This window comes from Microtus oregoni, unplaced genomic scaffold, assembly GCF_018167655.1.
Source record: "Microtus oregoni isolate MIOR12 unplaced genomic scaffold, Mior012 000020F_ref0000438, whole genome shotgun sequence".
Taxonomy (NCBI): Eukaryota; Metazoa; Chordata; class Mammalia; order Rodentia; family Cricetidae; genus Microtus; species Microtus oregoni.
In genome coordinates this window covers 28,017,068-28,036,270 of record NW_024543079.1, presented here as the reverse complement: position 1 = coordinate 28,036,270, position 19,203 = coordinate 28,017,068, and the positions used below count along the sequence as shown (strand labels likewise).

General features: G+C 42.1%; 1 protein-coding gene across 6 annotated transcripts in view; it reads right to left on the bottom strand.

Annotated features, from left to right (window-relative positions):
* Tasp1 (taspase 1) overlaps nucleotides 1–19,203 on the bottom strand; it is a 231,598-nt gene that overhangs the window by 141,843 nt on the left and 70,552 nt on the right. For all 6 annotated transcript variants that reach the window (XR_005976046.1, XM_041670827.1, XM_041670829.1 and 3 more), the window contains 2 exons: nucleotides 14,796–14,875; nucleotides 10,037–10,143 (listed from right to left, as the gene is read on the bottom strand). Coding sequence is in view for 5 of the 6 variants with exons in the window: in XM_041670827.1 (XP_041526761.1) it covers nucleotides 10,037–10,143; nucleotides 14,796–14,875 (187 nt within the window). In the remaining variant the exon portion in view is untranslated. The remainder of the gene's footprint in view (nucleotides 1–10,036; nucleotides 10,144–14,795; nucleotides 14,876–19,203) is intronic.

Here is a 19,203-nt window from a genome sequence, read left to right as displayed (position 1 = left end):
GAAAAAGCATGGGATAAAACCGGACTCTCTGAACATGGCGAACAATGAGGGCTGATGAGAAGCCAAGGACAATGGCACAGGGTTTTGACCCTACTTCATGTTCTGGCTTTGTGGGAGCCTAGCCAGTTTGGATGTTCACCTTCCTAGACATGGACGGAGGGGGGCAGACCTTGGACTTTCCACAGGGCAGGGAACCCTGACTGCTCTTTGGACTGGAGAGGGAGGGGGAGAGGAGTTTGGGAGAGGGGTAGAAGGGTGGGAGGAGGGGGAGGAAAATGGGAGGCTGGGAGGAGGTGGATACTTTTTTTTTCCTTTTCTCAATAAAAAAAAAGAGAGAGAAAAAAACCTTCATGGGAGAAACAGGGGAATCTGGACAAACTCTGTTACCTATAAAACCTCAACAGAATTATCTATACCATAGTAACCATGTGGTTCAATAAGCCAACTGTACCACAGAGGAAAGAACAGTTGGAAGGGGTTCAATGTTTAGCCAAAGTTTCTGGCTAATTAACAATATATACAGAATTCTTGATTTCTCATAACAAAATGAGGAAAGATTTACAAGACTGACAATATCTGATGTTAACTTTTAATAAATATTCAAAAATACTACTGGTTACTCTCATTACAAAATAAAGGAACAGTTAAATTTATTAACATTGTCTTTTGCATCAGTTTTGCCTTATTTATAATCTTCAAGTCTATATAAACTCAACATTTAGACAACTACAGTTTTAAGACTTAGCTCTAGTTAGAAGCCCAATCTCCATAACAACTTAACAAATGTACTTAGAAGCTTTTCCTTAAATAAGTAAAAGCTATTACAGTAAGAGCTAACCCACCAAGTACAGTTAAAGGTATAGGATTTAAAACAGAATGACTTACCATGATACCACAAACTACAGACTAAGGAATCACCATCAGGTCAGTGAGATGGCTCAGTGGGTAAAGGTGCTTGCGACTACACCTAACTACCTGAGTTCTAGCCCCGTAGTCCACACGGTGGAAAGAGAGAATGGAATACTGCAAGCTGTGCTCTGACCTCCACAACATGCCATGACATACATTTGCGCACACACGCAAAATAAATGCATACATTTAACAAAAACAAAAGAACCACCATAAGTTAAAATGAAGAATGTGGATCATCAGGTTCAAACTCTATGTAAAAAAATACATGATATAGTAACAGATTTAATGACTGACCTATCTACCAATTAACATGGAAAGCTTCAGTGTAGGCTCATCAAATAATAAAGATGTTCTTAGATGGGGTTGTTGCAATTTTGTAATATATTACCTACCATTTAAGGCAATGATTTTAAAAGGAAGATAGTCACTTCACTGAAGGAATTTTCCATTTTACAGAGCTAATGTGTAATGTACATCTCTTTCCAAAAGTAATAGAAGCCCACACTTCTGTTAACTCAGATACCCACATATTAACCATCTTCTTGAGAAACAAAGAATCAGACAAAGTGAGTAAATTTCAAGAGAATAATATGACACTCTTCCTTGAACACAAAATGCACAGACATGTATAAAGGGAACAATCTGAAGAAAATATGTTGTTTTGGGGGCACTCGTTTTCTTTGATCTTAACCTACCTCTCACCCAAAAAAATACAGTGATTTAGTATGATGCAGTTAAGCACTTACATAATAACTTCAAGATGGAGGGGAAAGGGGGAAAACATTACCCACAATATACTTCAAAAGAATAGAATATATTTATATGAAGCGCACAAAGCAAGTCCCAACATTTCCTTTTTGAAACATGTGGCCAATTTAATGTCCCTGTGTGGTGGCTAAAGAACCAAAATTAAATGTTGTAGCATCTCTTTAGAGTGGTTTTGAACACACGACATGGTAGGAAAGCACAAAAGCAGTGCTTATTTTTCTAAATTTCTTTGATAAAAACTGAACACTAAAACATGCTTGCACAATGCACAAGGTCTGACGAGCATTTGCTACACTGTCCTACATAAAAACTGCTTTACCTAAAAGGCAACATAATTAACCAATTAGACTACTTTATGCTTGTGGTGGGATGAGACAAGGGACAGCTATACACATTCAACTGCAAAATCTGTTATTAGAGAAAAGGAGATGGAAACTATTTAGGCAATATGCTTGTGAAAAATGAAAAGGAAAAGGGGATCTGAAACATCAAAAATGTTGAGATCAAACAGTATCCCCAACTTCTTTAATACTCTAAGAATAAGAATCCCTTCCAATCACATCCAGGACTAGCTGTTTGAAATTGATATTTATGAAATCTAGACTATGGTGTGCACCATGTCTGTGTTCTAAATGCAAAGGTCTTGTCAGCCATGAGTAACTCAGTCTGTCTCCCAATGAGTTGATCATGTTATTACAAGAGGACTGTTCCTTCCCCCAGATATGATAAAGATTAGTACTGACTCAATTACCTTTTACTTTTTTCTCAGAACACAGAAAATATGGAGTATCTATATACAATAAGAGACAGAAGATACCAAAAGTAGGCCCACCTAGAGAGGACAGGGTCAAGTGTTCACTACTATTTTTATATTAAGCTATATTACAACAACAAAAAAAATACAAAATAACAGTTAAATAGTAATCTTTCCTGTCTGACAATGTACGTCACAAAAAAAATAAACAATCATGAAAAAACAGAAATACCAATCATTAAGAATAGATAATTCCTAAAAACCTATATTTCTCACTTTAAATACTACAGAGACCTTAAAAATCTACAAAACCCTACAGCTAGAAACTAAACTCACAAAACTGAGTTGATTCACAGAAATTAATGAGCATGGCATCAACTCCTCCTCATGGTCTCTCTTACCTCTGTGACAAACTTCTCAAGAGCTACACTGACCCTTTTTCTCCCTGACCAACCCATGCCATGTTCATCTCCAATACATGACTGCATCACAAATACGGTCCATCCAAAACAGTCTCTAGAGGTCAAATCCAACAGCCACTTCTCAGCAGCCTGTGACCCAGCATAGACTTTCTTGGAAATAAATATTCCTCTCTCAGTGCTCTCTCCTTTCCCTCCTTCTCCCTCTCCCTCCCTCTTTTATATGCATCCTGATACCTTTGCCTCAGCTGTGCCTCCTCCTCCTTCTTCAGGTGGTTCCTTGTTCTCCCAGTATCTACATCTTTTTTTCTAATATTTATTTATTTATTATGTATACAATATTCTGTCTGTATGCCTGCAGGCCAGAAGAGGGCACCAAACCCCATTACAGATGGTTATGAGCCACCATGTGGTTGCTGGGAATTGAACTCAAGACATTTGGAAGAGCAGGCAATGCTCTTAACCTCTGAGCCATCTCTCCAGCCCCACCAGTATCTACATCTTGAATTGGCTTGAGATTCAGGTGTAAATCTCTCATGGTCTCACTTTTCAGGGAGTAAATTAATATGGATATATATATATATCCATATTAATTTACATATATATATATTCCTTTTGATGTCAACAATTTCATCATAGATATCACCCTCCCACCCTGCCCATAAATAAAACTCCTGTCCATAAACATGTAGTTGCTCATATAACCAACTCACTGTTAATATTTCTACCTATCACAGCAAGCTTTCCAATAGTAACAATGACAGGTTGGTTTAAATTTTCAAAAGTTTTTTTTCTATTAAAAATACTTTTATTAATTTTTGAAAATATTATACAACACATTTTGAATATAATCACTGTCAATTTAGTCCATTAACTCTTCCCAAATCTATACCATCTGCTGTCCCAGATCTTAACATTCTTTTTTTTTCTCATTTATTTATTTTTTTTTATTAAGAAAAGAAGAAAAAGAAAACATAAACAAAAAACAAGTTTCCACCTCCTCCCAGCCTCCCATTTCCCTCCCCCTCCTCCCACCCTTCTCCCCCTCCTCCCACCCTTCTCCCCCTCCCCCCACTCCTCTCCCCCTCCCTCTCCAGTCCACAGAGCAGTCCGGGTTCCCTGCCCTGTGGTAAGTCCTAGGTCCTCCCCCCTCCGTCCATATCTAGGAAGGTGAACATCCAAACTGGCTAGGCTTCCACAAAGCCAGCACATTAAGTAGGATCAAAATCCCGTGCCATTGTCCTTGGCGTCTCATCAGCCCTCATTGTTCGCCATGAGAAAAAGTAGATGTGCATACTTTAGATGTAGTATTTGTTATAATGTCCTTTTGTGTCACACACTTGGTTGCTAGCCTGGTGCTCTACTGGAAAAGTAGTGGAACCATTAAGAAATGGAACGAGGGGCGGGGTTTGCCTCGGGCGAATGCCTATAGATAAATGGGCGTGCGGGAGGCGGCTCCGGCCCCTTTCCTTCCTACCTCCTGTGCCACGCGGGAACTTTGGTTCTGTAAGTTTATCATTAAAGTGTAAATATTCTTTAGTAAAAAAAAAAAAAAAAAGAAATGGAACGAAAACACTAAGAAACTAAGTGCCTGAAGAGGAGATAGAGACCTTAGCCATTTTCTCTGTCTTTGCTTCTTGGCTGCCATGGAATGAGCAAGTTTCCTTTATGGTAGCCACAGTCATAATTTATTGCCTCATTAAAGGCATTAACAGCAAAAGTCCAAATGGCCACAGGAAATCTCTGAAACCCAAATGAAACTCTCCTCCTTGCAAGCAAATCTTTTGGGGCATTTTGCTGGTGATGAAAAATTCAATAATACATTAATGTTTTAATCTATTTTTCATAGTGCTGAGGATTGAACCCAGGGCCTTCTATATTTTAGGTAAATACTCTTCTGCTCATATACATGCATAGCTGATCTTTTGATAGAATGAAAGCCTTTTCTTTGAATGTAAATCTGCAGGCAGTGTTCCATACTGTTTTTCTTGAGTAACAGAATAAAATGCCCTATTATTTTGAGTTTCACATTATGTAAAAGTGAACAATAAATAAGGATAACTAACAAAACTGAATAAAGTATGTATAGATTTTTATGGTTTCCAATCTTTCTAGCTCACATACCCATAATTATATTTTTTTTATTTTTTTGGTTTTTCGAGACAGGGTTTCTCTGTGGTTTTGGAGCCTGTCCTGGAACTAGCTCTTGTAGACCAGGCTGGCCTCGAACTCACAGAGATCCGCCTGCCTCAATGTCTTAGAAGCCAATTCTGCTTTTTCAATTAACTTTTCCAGTAGAGCACTCAATATTCAAACAATCCTTAGTTTTCAAGCAGACAACTCTCTTTTTAAATGCATTATTCTTGTCCAACATAAAATAACAGATTATATAATTTTAATAATAAAAAGCAATGATCACAATGAGGATACTGATGCATTTGGCTGAAAGGAACAGGAGCACAGCACACTAAAAGGTAGCTCTTTTTTTGTATTTTTTTTTATTGTGCTTAAATCTTTTTATTTATTTTTTTTTAATTTATTTATTTATTAAGGATTTCTGCCTCCTCCCCGCAACCGCTTCCCATTTCCCTCCCCCTCCCCCCGATCAAGTCCCCCTCCCTCATCTGTGAAATAAAGCTGAAACTTCCTTCCACATGCATTCTATTCTGAAGGATCTAGTCCATATCTGCCTCTTCAGCTTCATCCCACACCACCCACCGCTGCTCACACTGACTCTTTTCTTCATCCCACTCTATGACAACCCTCCACAATGGCCTTTGTAGACACAGGTCATTCTGAGTATTACAGAATGAGTATTACACTTGTAAAAAGTGTAAAAATTCACTTGTAAGCAGAGACTGCACTTTTGTTTCTGACCACTCTCACCCGAATAATCATGCAGAAACTAAATTAATTACAAGAATATTTGGCCTATTAGCTCAGGCTTCTTATTAACTAATTCTTACATCTTAAATTAACCCATTTCTACTATTTTGTATTTTAGCATGAGGCTTGTGGTTTGTTATTTCTTGTTTCTTGGGCAGCAGCTACATGGTATCTACCTGACTCTGCCTTCTTTCCTCCTCTATCTCTGCTTGGATTTCCCACCTTGCTATATTCTGCCTTGCCATAGGCTTCTTTATTCATCAACAGTAATAGAGCATATTCACAGTATACAGAGGGGAATCCTACTTTTATTTTTATAAAGCATATTCCCATCATGCAGAGGGCAAACATGTCAACGCAAGGGAATCTCTGTTGATCACCCTAATGGAGGGAATCTTATCTTCAGACTCTCACATTTAGGCTACTGTATCATACCATCTTCTTCTCTTTTTTTTCCCCCTTAACAATTATAAAACATAACTCACACCTGGCAGATAATCTGCAAAATATATTAAGAACTCAAAAAACTAGACATCAAAAAAGCAAATAATGCAATTTGAAAATGAGGTACAGACCCAAACAGAGAATTCTCAACTGAAGAATCTCAAATGGTACAGAAAACTTAAAGAAATGTTCATCCATCATTAGCCATCAGGGAAATGCAAATCAAAACAACTGTGAGACTCCAGCTTACACCTGCTAGAATGGCTAAGATCAAAAACACAAATGACAGCTTATGCTGGAGAGGATAATGAGCAAGAGGAACACTTCCCCGTTGTTGGTAGGAGTGTAAACTTGTCCAGCCACTTTGGAAATTAATATTGTGGTTTCACAGAAAACGGGGAATCAATTTACCTCAAGGCCCAGCTATACCAATCTTGGGCAATATGCCCAAAAGATCCTCAATCATACCACAAGGACACTTGCTCAACTATGTTCATAACAGCTTTATTTGTAATAGCCAGAACCTAGAAACAGCTGAGATGCCCCTCAAATGAAAAATAGATAAAGAAAATTTGGTGTATTTACACAATGGAGTATTACTCAGCTGTTAAAAACAATGACACCAGAAATTTTGAAGGCAAATTGATGTAACTAGAAAAAAATCATGCTGAGTGAGGTAACCAAGACCAAGAAAGACAAACATGGTATGTACTCACTGATAAGTGGATATTAACTCTAAAGTATAAAGGATAACTATGCTACAATCCACAGACCCAGAGAGGTTAGGTAAGAAGAGGGCCCAAGATGGGGAAATGCATGAATCTCTCTGGGAATGGAAAATAAGAAAGCTTTCCTGAGTCATTTGGGGGTAGGTGGGCATGGAAACTTGAGGAATTTGGTTGGGGGATGTGTGGAGGGCGAGAATACTTTAAGAGATGACTGGAAAGGGGGGACATTTCAGCGTCAGTGCAAGGAAACTTCCACAAATCTACAAGGATGACCCCAGTTAAGACTCCTAGCAATGGTGGATACATAGCCTGAAATGGTCATTCCCTGTGATCAGATTGGTGATTATCCTGGTTATCAGCAGAGAGCCTACATCCAGTGACTGATGGAAGCAGATTTACAGACCATGGCCAAACACTGGGCCAAGCTTGGGGAGTTCCGCTAAGGAGAGAGAGGAGAGATTGTAGGAGCCAGAGGGGTCAGGAATACTGGAGGAAAACCCACAGAAACAATTAACCTGGCTCACAGGAACTCACAAAGTCTGAAGCAACACACCAGGAAGCCTACATGGGACCAGCCTAAGCCCTCTATATATATGTGACAGTTGTGTAGCTTGATGTATTTGTGGAACTCCTTTGTAACAATGGGAGTAGGGACTATCTGTCCCCAATGCTTTGGCAGGCCATTAGTAACCTATCCTCATAATGGATCGCCTTGCCCAGTCTAAGAAGAAGGGGAGGTGCTTAGTCTAATGGCAACTCAATGCTCTATACTTTGCTGATAACCATGGAGGCCTGCCCCTTTCAGAACAGAAACAGAGGAGGCATAGGTTGTGGGGGGAATGAAAGCAGAGGAGCGAGGGGAAACTGCAGTCAGCATATAAGATAAATAAATTAGAATGAAAATTTACAGAACATAATAACGTAATTATGTATTTTTATGTCTCTGTTCACTAAAACATAAAATCTCACTAGAACATTTTGCTCACCGCTGTTTTCTTTATTATTATTATTATTTATTTCATGTCCTGACTGCAGTTTCAGCTCTGTTTTATTATTAGCTGGCACACAATTATTTTCAGAATTAAAAAAAGTGGTCTGAATAGGTAATGACCAGCTACAAACAGCCTCTGTAAAACACAATATTTCTATGCATAGAATCCTAAACTAATAACCATAAAAAGGAACTGTAAAAATATCACAGCTGCATTATTCCTAATAGTAAACATCCAGAAATAGCCAATCTGCAACAGGAGACAGTATAAGCAAATTATAGTCTATGCACATTAGGAAATATTACTTAGTGCTACCTATTTGTTTTAAGGGACTAATAACAGGGCATCTAAAACTATTCTGTGAAAGAGTAAACAAAAGAGAACACATTCCAAACAACAGCAGCACAAAACATCTGTGGTGGGATAAAGTGGAAGAATGGCCACTAGGTTGGGGTTAACTGCAGGACAACAAAACCTGAAATGTTCTGTGCCTTGATATGACTGGGGCTGCAAGAGTTCACACAGTTGTGAAAACAGATGAAGCTGCATACTATGTCATCTTGTTTTGGGGACAAGGTCATACTCTGTGGCCTGTGGCCCATCTACTCAACCTCCTGAATACTCACTTGGCTTTCACACAGGCAGGCCAGATACTCATAACTTTTTTCAAAATGCAAAAAGGCCTGAATTTGTTTACCCAGGTATCATAAAGGATGCAAAAACACAAATAGAGGAACCAGACTACACCAGCTTTCATCAAATCTGTCTATTAATTTATTTATTTGTTTCCTAAAATCCATTGTTGTGAGACATCCAAACAGAACTGGACTAAATTAGTGGATGAATTATCCTGCGAGGAAACATACTGAGAAAATACCTATTACTATGAAAGATGGGTTTTTTTACTTAACTGCAAGCACACAAAACTTTGAAAGGAGCATGAAGGAGTTCATGAGGCATGACAGAATGACTAGAGAGAGGTCAGGTGCACCAAAGGACGATGTGACATGACACACCGACCATGAGCTGTGTGCTAGCCCTAAACCCACAGGCTGAAGAACACTGAAGTTTTCAGCTTCGCTCTACTCTCAAAAGTAAGTAATACAGAAGGACCAAAACAAAACAATATTCATACGGCATTTTGGTAGCCACTGAGCTAGTGAAATAAAGAATGGGCAAATGAAAAACTAAGTTTCTTATTTTATTCAATTTAAATTAAGTTCCATTTTGAAACATTTTTAGCCACTACGAAGTATGATTCTAATAACTAAATCTGTAAATTTATTTTTCAGCAGTTAATCTGATTACATGCATTCATTTACATATTTATTTGTTTATATTTATGTGATTGGATACACATGCCACAGAATACATGTGGAGGCCAAAGGACAACTTCTAGAAGTCTGCTCTACCCATCTACAATGACCATCAAATTCAGGTCATCAGGCTAGGCAGCAAGTGCCTTTATATGCCGAACCATCTTGCCATCCTTCAACAAAACTTTAAAATAGCTCATTATTAATTTTCACACTGATTGTAGTTCAAAAGCTATTTTCAAAAGATTTTAATCTCTTAATATATGTTATTAAAATTAATTCTATTGTTTTGTTTACATTTTAAAACTCATTTCACTTGTTTCTCTTCACAATCAAATTTTACTTTTTTCTTTTTCTTTTTGAGACAGGGTTTCTCTGTGTAGCCCTGGTTGTCTTGGAACTTGCTCTGTAGATCAGACTGGTCTTAAACTCAGATAGCCACTTGCCTCCTGAATGCTGGGAAAAAGGCATGTGCCACCACACCCAACTCAAATTTAACTTTTTAAATTACATTTTTATACATGTATTATATATGCATGCACATCTGCAAAATAAGTGACTGTCACAACACACACCTGAAGATCAGAGGACAATTTATAAAAGTCAGTTCTCTCCTTCTACCATGTGGGTTCTGGGGAAGGAACTGGGGTTATCAGGCTTGGTGGTAGGTACATTTACTTAATGAGCCCCACCAGCTCTGTTCTGCTTTAAAATATATATATGGCATATGTTATGTTTCAAATGGACTGTACTGTTCTAAAGGCAGGTCAGCAGTATCACTACCACGCATGAGCAAACACTTCAGACATCTCCTGACCTTTGCACTTGATTGTCTTCTTTTCTTTAGCTGGATGAAGTCTGTTTCCACCCTTTCTGCCAGTTCTAATTTTCTCTTGTTCCTTTTAAATGCAGCTAAGCTGAATCCTACAAAAGAGAAGAACAAAAATAACACTTTAGAATTATTAGAGTAAGAAGGCCAGAGAGATAATTTTGAAACGTCTTCCTAGGGGAAAAAAAAAAAAGGCACTGTTGAACTTCTGCTTTTTAAAAGTCTTTCCAAGGTACGCTGACAAAACTGGAAAACGAAACAAATAGCACAAGTTTAGAAACTTAAGAAAAAGGGCAAATCAGAGAAACAACTGAGTTCTGAAGGGAGACAGGGCGCGGGGAACCTGGAGACCCGTGACCATCTCTATGCATAGACCTAAGAGATGAACATAGGGAAGAGAGCACTAGAAAGTGTGTTAGAGATGCGCTACAAGAGAAGGAGAGAATCCCGGAGGCTGACACCCCACATGAACAGTGAAACTAGCTACCACAAAGAATGAGATGAGGCTTCAAGTCTTAACCTTGTGTCCAGATTGAAGGAGAGAAAGTGTTCACAGGATGAGTGCGAACTGGAGAGTTCATGCTATCTGTATGATCAGAGGAGGAAACAGTGACCTCGGTGCAGATGATGTCTCATCTTCACTGTCAGCTGCACTGCATTTAGAATCACCGAGGAAATACCCCTGGATGTACCTCTGAGAGGACTCCAGAGAGTTTCAACTGGAGAGAGAGGAATTGCCCTGAATGTTGGTATACCACTGCATGGTCTGTGGTCCTGGACAGAACCAGAAGAATAAAGCAAGCTGAGAACCAGTCTTTATTCTCTCTGCTTCCTGACTGTGGGTGGACAGTGCCCCTCATATGTAGCCAGAACAAGGTCCTTCTCCTTAAGTTTCTTCTTCTTTGGTGTTTGGCCACATATTATCCAGACAGAAAGGCAATTGAAAAAAAAAAAACAACTCTCAGGAATCAGTTCTTTCCTTGTAACATGTGTATCTGAGACAGAAGCTGGGACATCAGGCTGTCAGTCTTGGTGACACCTACTGTATTTGCTAAACTATCATTGGCTATTATGAAATTTTGAGACATTAATAACTAAAAGAGAATGGTGACAGAGGTACATAACAATAAAACTTACTAATATGGTCCCATGAAAATAGCACAAATTCAATTAAGTTATAATCTTAATGTATTAAATTTAACCTCCATGATAACCACAACCTTAAAGAAAATAGCAAAAACTACATACATAGCTTACAAAATGAGACGAAAATCACTTAACTATCAAGCAAATAAAAGCTAAAGGAATAAATAAATGAGGAATAAATATTAACAAACACATAAAAATTAATTTTAAAAAGCTAATGTAAATATAAAAATAATGTATATGCAATAGCATGGACATGTTATGGAATATATATTGAGGTCAGAGGACAAATTCCAGGAGTTGGCTCTCTACTTCCCCTATGTGGTCCACGTAATCAAACTCAAGTCATCAGGCTTGGCACAAGTGGCTCTATTTGGTAGCGTTATGTAACAATCTTACGATGACAAAATTATACTGATGGGTAATAAATTAGTGGCCGCTAGGGGTGAAGGCGGGAGGGAGTGGGTGACATCACAAAAAGTCAACATGAAAGAGGTATTTGAAAATAACGGTGTTCTTGAAGCTCAGCTCTAACAGTGGCATCCTAACTGAGACATTGCTAGAAAACCCACTGGAAGCACCACACACATGCACATGCATATACACACACACACACATGATAAGCTATTAGCCTGATCTCACCACCACAGAATGCATACAGAATCAAAGCAACAAAATGTACCTTAAAATATATAGATAGATATGTCATGATTTTTTAATTTAAAAAATAAATGTTTAAATAATATGCTTTTATAATATATATACTGTATTTGCTAATATTTCCTATCGTATTGATTATTACTATTGTTTGTGAATAATCTTTAGTGTCAACTTAATGGGACTTACAATAACCATAAAAATACTTTGGGTATGTCTGTGAGGGGTGTAGATTAAGTTACATGAAATAGAAAGATCCAGCCTAGATTTGGGTGGCACCATTCCATGGACTGTAATTATGGACTGAAAAAAAAAGAGAAAGCAACTTAAACATAAGCATTCATTACTCTCTGCTTCCTAACCCGGGTGACAATATGACCAGAAACCTCCTATTCCTGCCATCATACCTTCCAAGCCGTGGTGTACCATGAACCAACTATAAGCCAAAATAAACCTTTCCCTCCAAAATGTGCTTTGGTGGGTATTTTGTCACAGCAATGAAACAAATAACTGATGCATTCTAATTATTATTATTATTATTATCAACATTGTTATTATTCACTCAGTATTAATTAAGACCATATAGTTAGAAAGCACAGCTTCTATCTTCTGGTAATAAAGGAATCAATCACATCAAACCAACCTATGTCAGAATAGGTCCAGGAATGTAGTCAAGTGAGAATTCTGAGTGCCTGAGAACATCCAAGAAAGCAAGACAAAAGTCTTGTGACCTCAGTTTCTTCAAAACTCAGAATTGCTCTAGGAATGTGTTTTCGTGCTCCTCCTAGGTGTAGCAGATAGGAGTGAGTTCACTTCAAACTACTCATTGCTTGCTATTGCTATTCAATTAAATGCTTAAATTACCTTTTATATACCTCTATAGAAAACTTTGTCAGGCTGGGCGGTGGTGTTGCAGACCTTTAACCCCAGCACTTGGGAGGCAGACGGATCTCTGTGAGTTTGAGGCCAGCCTAATCTACAGAGTGAGTTCCAGGACAGCCAGGGCTATTACACAAAGAAACCCTGTCTCGAAAAGCAGAGAGAGAGAGAGAGAGAGAGAGAGAGAGAGAGAGAGAGAGAGAGAGAGAGGGAGGGAGGGAATATGAATATGTTAGTATGCTGTGGTTCTGAATTTAACAAAACTACTTCACACTGAACTATGTATCATTGCCTTACTTATGAGGTTTTTCAGTTTTAATTCATGTATCTTTTTCATAATACTAGGCCTAAAATTTTTGTTGCTGATTCCTCAGGGTCAGGGGCATTGTGCCCTATGTCTATAAGGTAAGGAACTGGGCAGCAGAGGTAGAAGAATGAAGTCTGGGGACAGCATGAGCTACTCCTTCAGTTACTGTTCAGTTGTAGCTAAGAGACACCAAAAGCAAGGCAACTTAGAGAAGAAAGGCCTTTTTTCCAGTTTTTTGAGATAGGATTTCCCTGGCTGTCCTAGAACTTGCTCTGTAGACCAGGCTGGCCTTGAACTCACAGAGATCCACCTGCCTCTGATTCCCAAGTGCTGGGATCAAAGGTGAGCACCACTGTGCCCAACTCAGGAGAAAGAGTTTAACTGGGAGCTTGCCTACAGTTTCATTATGGTGGGAAATACGGTAGCAAGCATGCATGGCACTGGAGCAGTAGCTGACAGCTTACAACTGATGAGCAAGACGGAGATCAAGAGACAGCAAGACAGAGCCTGGCATGGGAAGCCGCAAAACCCACTCCCAGTGACAGACCTCTTCCTAAGGTCACAACCCCTAAACCAAACAATCAAATGTACTCACTTATGGGGCCCTTCTCATTTCAACCCCAATGATGGAGGAAGGTCATTGGCTAATAAAGGAACTTCCCTGGCCCATTTTATTGGTTAGAGGATAGGTGGAAGGAGTAAACAGAACAGAACGCTGGGAGGAAGAGGAAGTGAGGTCAGACTCTCGACAGCTCTGCTCTCGGGAGCAGACTCCTGAGAGAGACGCCATGCCCCGCTCCCAGGATGAAGCTCCGACCCAGGATGGACATAGGCTAGAATCTTCCTGGTAAGCGCACCTTGGGGTGCCATACACTGATGATTAGAAATGGGCTAAATTAATATGTGAGAATTAGCCTAGAAGAGAATGGGCCAAGCAGTGTTTAAATGAATACAGTTTGTGTGTTGTTATTTCGGGCATAAACTAGCCGAGCAGGCAACCGGGGTGCTGGGGACGAAGCCCCGCCGCTCCAATTACTACACCCCAAGAGCTCCATAGTAAGTTTCAGACCATCTTCAGGCACAAAGTGACAAAATCCTGACTCTAAATACAAAGCAAGAGGCTGAAGACATAGCTCAGTAGTTGAGAGCCTTTGCTGTTCTTCCTGAGGATCCAGGTCCCATGCCAGCAACCAAGTGGTAGCCTACAATCAGCTATAACTCCAGTGCTATGGGGAACTGATGCCCTTTTCTGGCCCACCGCACATACATGGTACACAGACTTAGCTGCAGACAAACACCCACACACACAAAAATAAACCAATCTAAAACCAAAAGTAATCCTTCCTCAGCTCAAGAGCAATTAGGAATCCTCCCGCATCCTTCAAAGAGAGCACTGTTGCTTTACTATTCACAATCATATACGTCACCTAAGAATGAGGCTGCAGGAATACTTTCAGACCTGGAATAGTGACTCATACTTGCAATCCTAGCAATTAAGAGGAGAACCTTACAATCAGGGCCAGCCAGAGCTATATGGTAAGTTCCACACCAACCTTGGTTACAGAGTAAGACTGATTAAAAATAAAAAGCAAAGAAGAAACCTCCAGAAAAAAAAAAAAAGATGGAAAAAATCAGTAAATTTGGGCTTTTACCTCTAAATATTTCAACATAAGTGTTCTACCTGTGTATGAGAACAGAAGTAATGTAACACTTTAGGCTTGTTGTTCACACAGCTTAACTCAGGAAGGTTTTACTCACTTGTGGTCATGATGCTAGGAGGGCAAGAGGGTATCCCATGATCCACTGCCCATCTGTAGGCTCCTTCTCCAACTAAAAAGCTAACAACAAAAAAGTTATTCTTTTAAAAATACATAGTGTCATCTTCTACAGTCAATAAGTTATAGAAATTATCATGTGACAATTAAAGTCAAGTCTGAGAGATACAAGTAATTATAAAGTTGGCGCAAAATAAGACAACTGCATGCTCAAAGTTTCTTTTAAATTTTTCTTCATTAGAAGTAACTGATGTAGAAATTGGGAAAAAATTAACACAATAAAAAGTGAAAGCAACTTCCTATGGAAAATAAGATTTTCCTTTGATCCACATGGCCATAACATTTATTTTATGCAATCTGTTCAATCAGGTTAAGGGTCTAAACAAATGTCTTCAGACTTGTTATTTTGTTTAGAACTAGATATACACAAATCCACTGGCATGCTGACACCCTAAGTTCAATGCAGCAAAAAGGTACATAGAATGCTCACAGTCGTTTCCACTCTAGTGAGGAAATACTAAAATACATCCCAAAAGGGATTTTTTTCAGTCCTACTCTACAATTTTTAATATAAAAAAGGGAACAGGACATTTCTGGTTTATGAAACACTAATTTCCAAAGACTTCAAAAAGCATGCCAACACAAGTAACAATCCTATTCTCTTAAGTAATTTCATGAGGCAAACAGTGATTGTAAGCAGCGAATTGCCACAATCACTTCATCTTCTTCCATAGCCAACTACTTAAACATCCCAGCCAGCTAGTAATGGACCCCTTGAACATGTGCCTGGCTGTTAGCCTCCTACTCTCTATTTTTCCGTTCTAATCATTCCCACATTAAAGTTCAAGAGCAGGGGCAGAAAAATCAGTGAAGAAGAGCCTCTGCGAAAGGCCCACACTCATTTCCCAGAACCTCCGCTCAGAGGCTATCCTTCACCTGTAAGTCCAGTTCTGAAAGAACTGACTCTATCTACTGACCTTTGAAGAGACCTGGGATCATGTGCACATACTTCCACAAAAACAGACATACATAATATAATTTTCAAAACTATACTGAAACAAACATTAAAAGTAATAACTATTAAAGTCTTTATATTCAGTTATCACTAACAATAGCAAGAAATTCAGCATTTCCATGTAATGATAACTACCACAAAACAATATTTGAGCTGGGCAATGATGAAGCCATCTCAGGAGAGGAAGCGGAGTCAAGCACAACAAGGTCACATGTTTAGAATTCATATGGCATCCACAAAAAATGATTCAAATAATTATTTTGTTATGAATACTTTTAAATGCCTGAGATACTTAAAAATCTGCAGAAATTAGATGATAAACCGGGCAGTGGTGGCGCACGCCTTTAATCCCAGCACTCGGGAGGCAGAGGCAGGCAGATCTCTGTGAGTTCGAGGCCAGCCTGGTCTACAAGAGCTAGTTCCAGAACAGGAACCAAAAAAGCTACAGAGAAACCCTGTCTCGAAAAATCCAAAAAAAAAAAAAAAGAAAAGAAATTAAATGATAAAAATCTCAGTAGGCACCCTGAAACATAACAAATGGTGACAAAGGAAAGTTAAGAGGTTAATTCCAGTAACCGTCTTCTTTACATTAAGACTACAATGGAGCCGGCCGGTGGCAGCACACGCCTTTAATCTCAGCACTTGGGAGGCAGAGACAGGTGAATCTCTGTGAGTTCGATGCCAGTCTGGTGTATAAGAGCTAGTTCTGGAACAGGCTCCAAAGCTACAGAGAAACCCAGTCTCGAAAAATAAAAAAAAAAAAAAAAAAAAAACACTGAAAAAGAAAGAGGAGAGCTTTTCGGCGCCAGGAGACCCAGCATTGGGGTGAGTTTCTGGCCCACGGCGCCAGCCTGGGACGGGGAGCTCGGGGGTTTCTTGGCCCCCTGTCCTGCTTGGGCTCTCTGCTGCCTCTTTCTTCCTGGCCCACCCAGCTTCCGTCCAGACCCCTCCCCACTTCGCCCCCACTGCCCTCTTTTGGCGCGTAGCATCGCCCAGCGCAGCCTATCTGGGCGCTGGGTCCGAGTACCCGGGGCTCCCGGGCGGGCAGCAGTTCCTTTGTTTCTGTGGCCTGCCTGCACCAAGCGGGGTAGGCGCTTTGTCTGCGGGCTGCCCAACCAGCACGGAGGCCTGATCTTTCGGCGCCAGGAGACCCAGCATTGGGGTGAGTTTCTGGCCCACGGCGCCAGCCTGGGACGGGGAGCTCGGGGGTTTCTTGGCCCCCTGTCCTGCTTGGGCTCTCTGCAGGGCCTCTACTCCCCGGGTGCTGCCTCTTTCTTCCTGGCCCACCCAGCTTCCGTCCAGAGCCCTCCCCACTTCGCCCCCACTGCCCTCTTTTGGCGCGTGGCATCGCCCAGCCCAGCCTATCTGGGCGCTGAGTCCGAGTAGCCGGGGCTCCCGGGGGGCAGCAGTTCCTTTGTTTCTGTGGCCTGCCTGCACCAAGCGGGGTAGGCGCTTTGTCTGCGGGCTGCCCAACCAGCACGGAGGCCTGATCTTTCGGCGCCAGGAGACCCAGCATTGGGGTGAGTTTCTGGCCCACGGCGCCAGCCTGGGACGGGGAGCTCGGGGGTTTCTTGGCCCCCTGTCCTGCTTGGGCTCTCTGCTGCCTCTTTCTTCCTGGCCCACCCAGCTTCCGTCCAGACCCCTCCCCACTTCGCCCCCACTGCCCTCTTTTGGCGCGTAGCATCGCCCAGCGCAGCCTATCTGGGCGCTGGGTCCGAGTACCCGGGGCTCCCGGGGGGGGGCAGCAGTTCCTTTGTTTCTGTGGCCTGCCTGCACCAAGCGGGGTAGGCGCTTTGTCTGCGGGCTGCCCAACCAGCACGGAGGCCTGATCTTTCGGCGCCAGGAGACCCAGCATTGGGGTGAGTTTCTGGCCCACGGCGCCAGCCTGGGACGGGGAGCTCGGGGGTTTCTTGGGCCCCTGTCCTGCTTGGGCTCTCTGCTGCCTCTTTCTTCCTGGCCCACCCAGCTTCCGTCCAGACCCCTCCCCACTTCGCCCCCACTGCCCTCTTTTGGCGCGTAGCATCGCCCAGCGCAGCCTATCTGGGCGCTGGGTCCGAGTAGCCGGGGCTCCCGGGGGGGGGCAGCAGTTCCTTTGTTTCTGTGGCCTGCCTGCACCAAGCGGGGTAGGCGCTTTGTCTGCGGGCTGCCCAACCAGCACGGAGGCCTGATCTTTCGGCGCCAGGAGACCCAGCATTGGGGTGAGTTTCTGGCCCACGGCGCCAGCCTGGGACGGGGAGCTCGGGGGTTTCTTGGCCCCCTGTCCTGCTTGGGCTCTCTGCTGCCTCTTTCTTCCTGGCCCACCCAGCTTCCGTCCAGACCCCTCCCCACTTCGCCCCCACTGCCCTCTTTTGGCGCGTAGCATCGCCCAGCGCAGCCTATCTGGGCGCTGGGTCCGAGTACCCGGGGCTCCCGGGCGGGCAGCAGTTCCTTTGTTTTTGTGGCCTGCCTGCACCAAGCGGGGTAGGCGCTTTGTCTGCGGGCTGCCCAACCAGCACGGAGGCCTGATCTTTCGGCGCCAGGAGACCCAGCATTGGGGTGAGTTTCTGGCCCACGGCGCCAGCCTGGGACGGGGAGCTCGGGGGTTTCTTGGCCCCCTGTCCTGCTTGGGCTCTCTGCAGGGCCTCTACTCCCCGGGTGCTGCCTCTTTCTTCCTGGCCCACCCAGCTTCCGTCCAGAGCCCTCCCCACTTCGCCCCCACTGCCCTCTTTTGGCGCGTGGCATCGCCCAGCCCAGCCTATCTGGGCGCTGAGTCCGAGTAGCCGGGGCTCCCGGGGGGCAGCAGTTCCTTTGTTTCTGTGGCCTGCCTGCACCAAGCGGGGTAGGCGCTTTGTCTGCGAGCTGCCCAACCAGCATGGAGGCCTGATCTTTCGGCGCCAGGAGACCCAGCATTGGGGAGTCCCAGCATTGGGAGAGCCAACATTGGGGAGAGACAGCGTTTGGTAGACAAGGAGACCTAATCCGGTAAAAGAAGATCCATAGGGAGCATTTGGAAGAAGAGATGGGCCGACGTCAAGGCAAGAATTCGCCCAACAAGCTGAAAAGCAACATGAAGCTACCAGAAACAAGCGACCTCACAACGGGAGGACAAGAACCCCTTAATCAAGAGGAAGGAGAAAAGATTGACTTCATGAAAGTGATTGACACCCTTAAACAGCATGTAAAAAACGCCCTTATAGAAATGGATGAGAAATATAACAGAAAGTTTGAAGAATTGAATAAATCAGTGAATGATACCCTAGAAAACCAAGGAAAAACAATCAAACAGATAATGGAAACAGTTCAAGACCTGAAAACTGAAATGGAGGCAAAGAAGAAAACACAAACAGAGGGCCGTCTGGACATGGAAAATCTAGGTAAACGAATAGAGACTACAGAA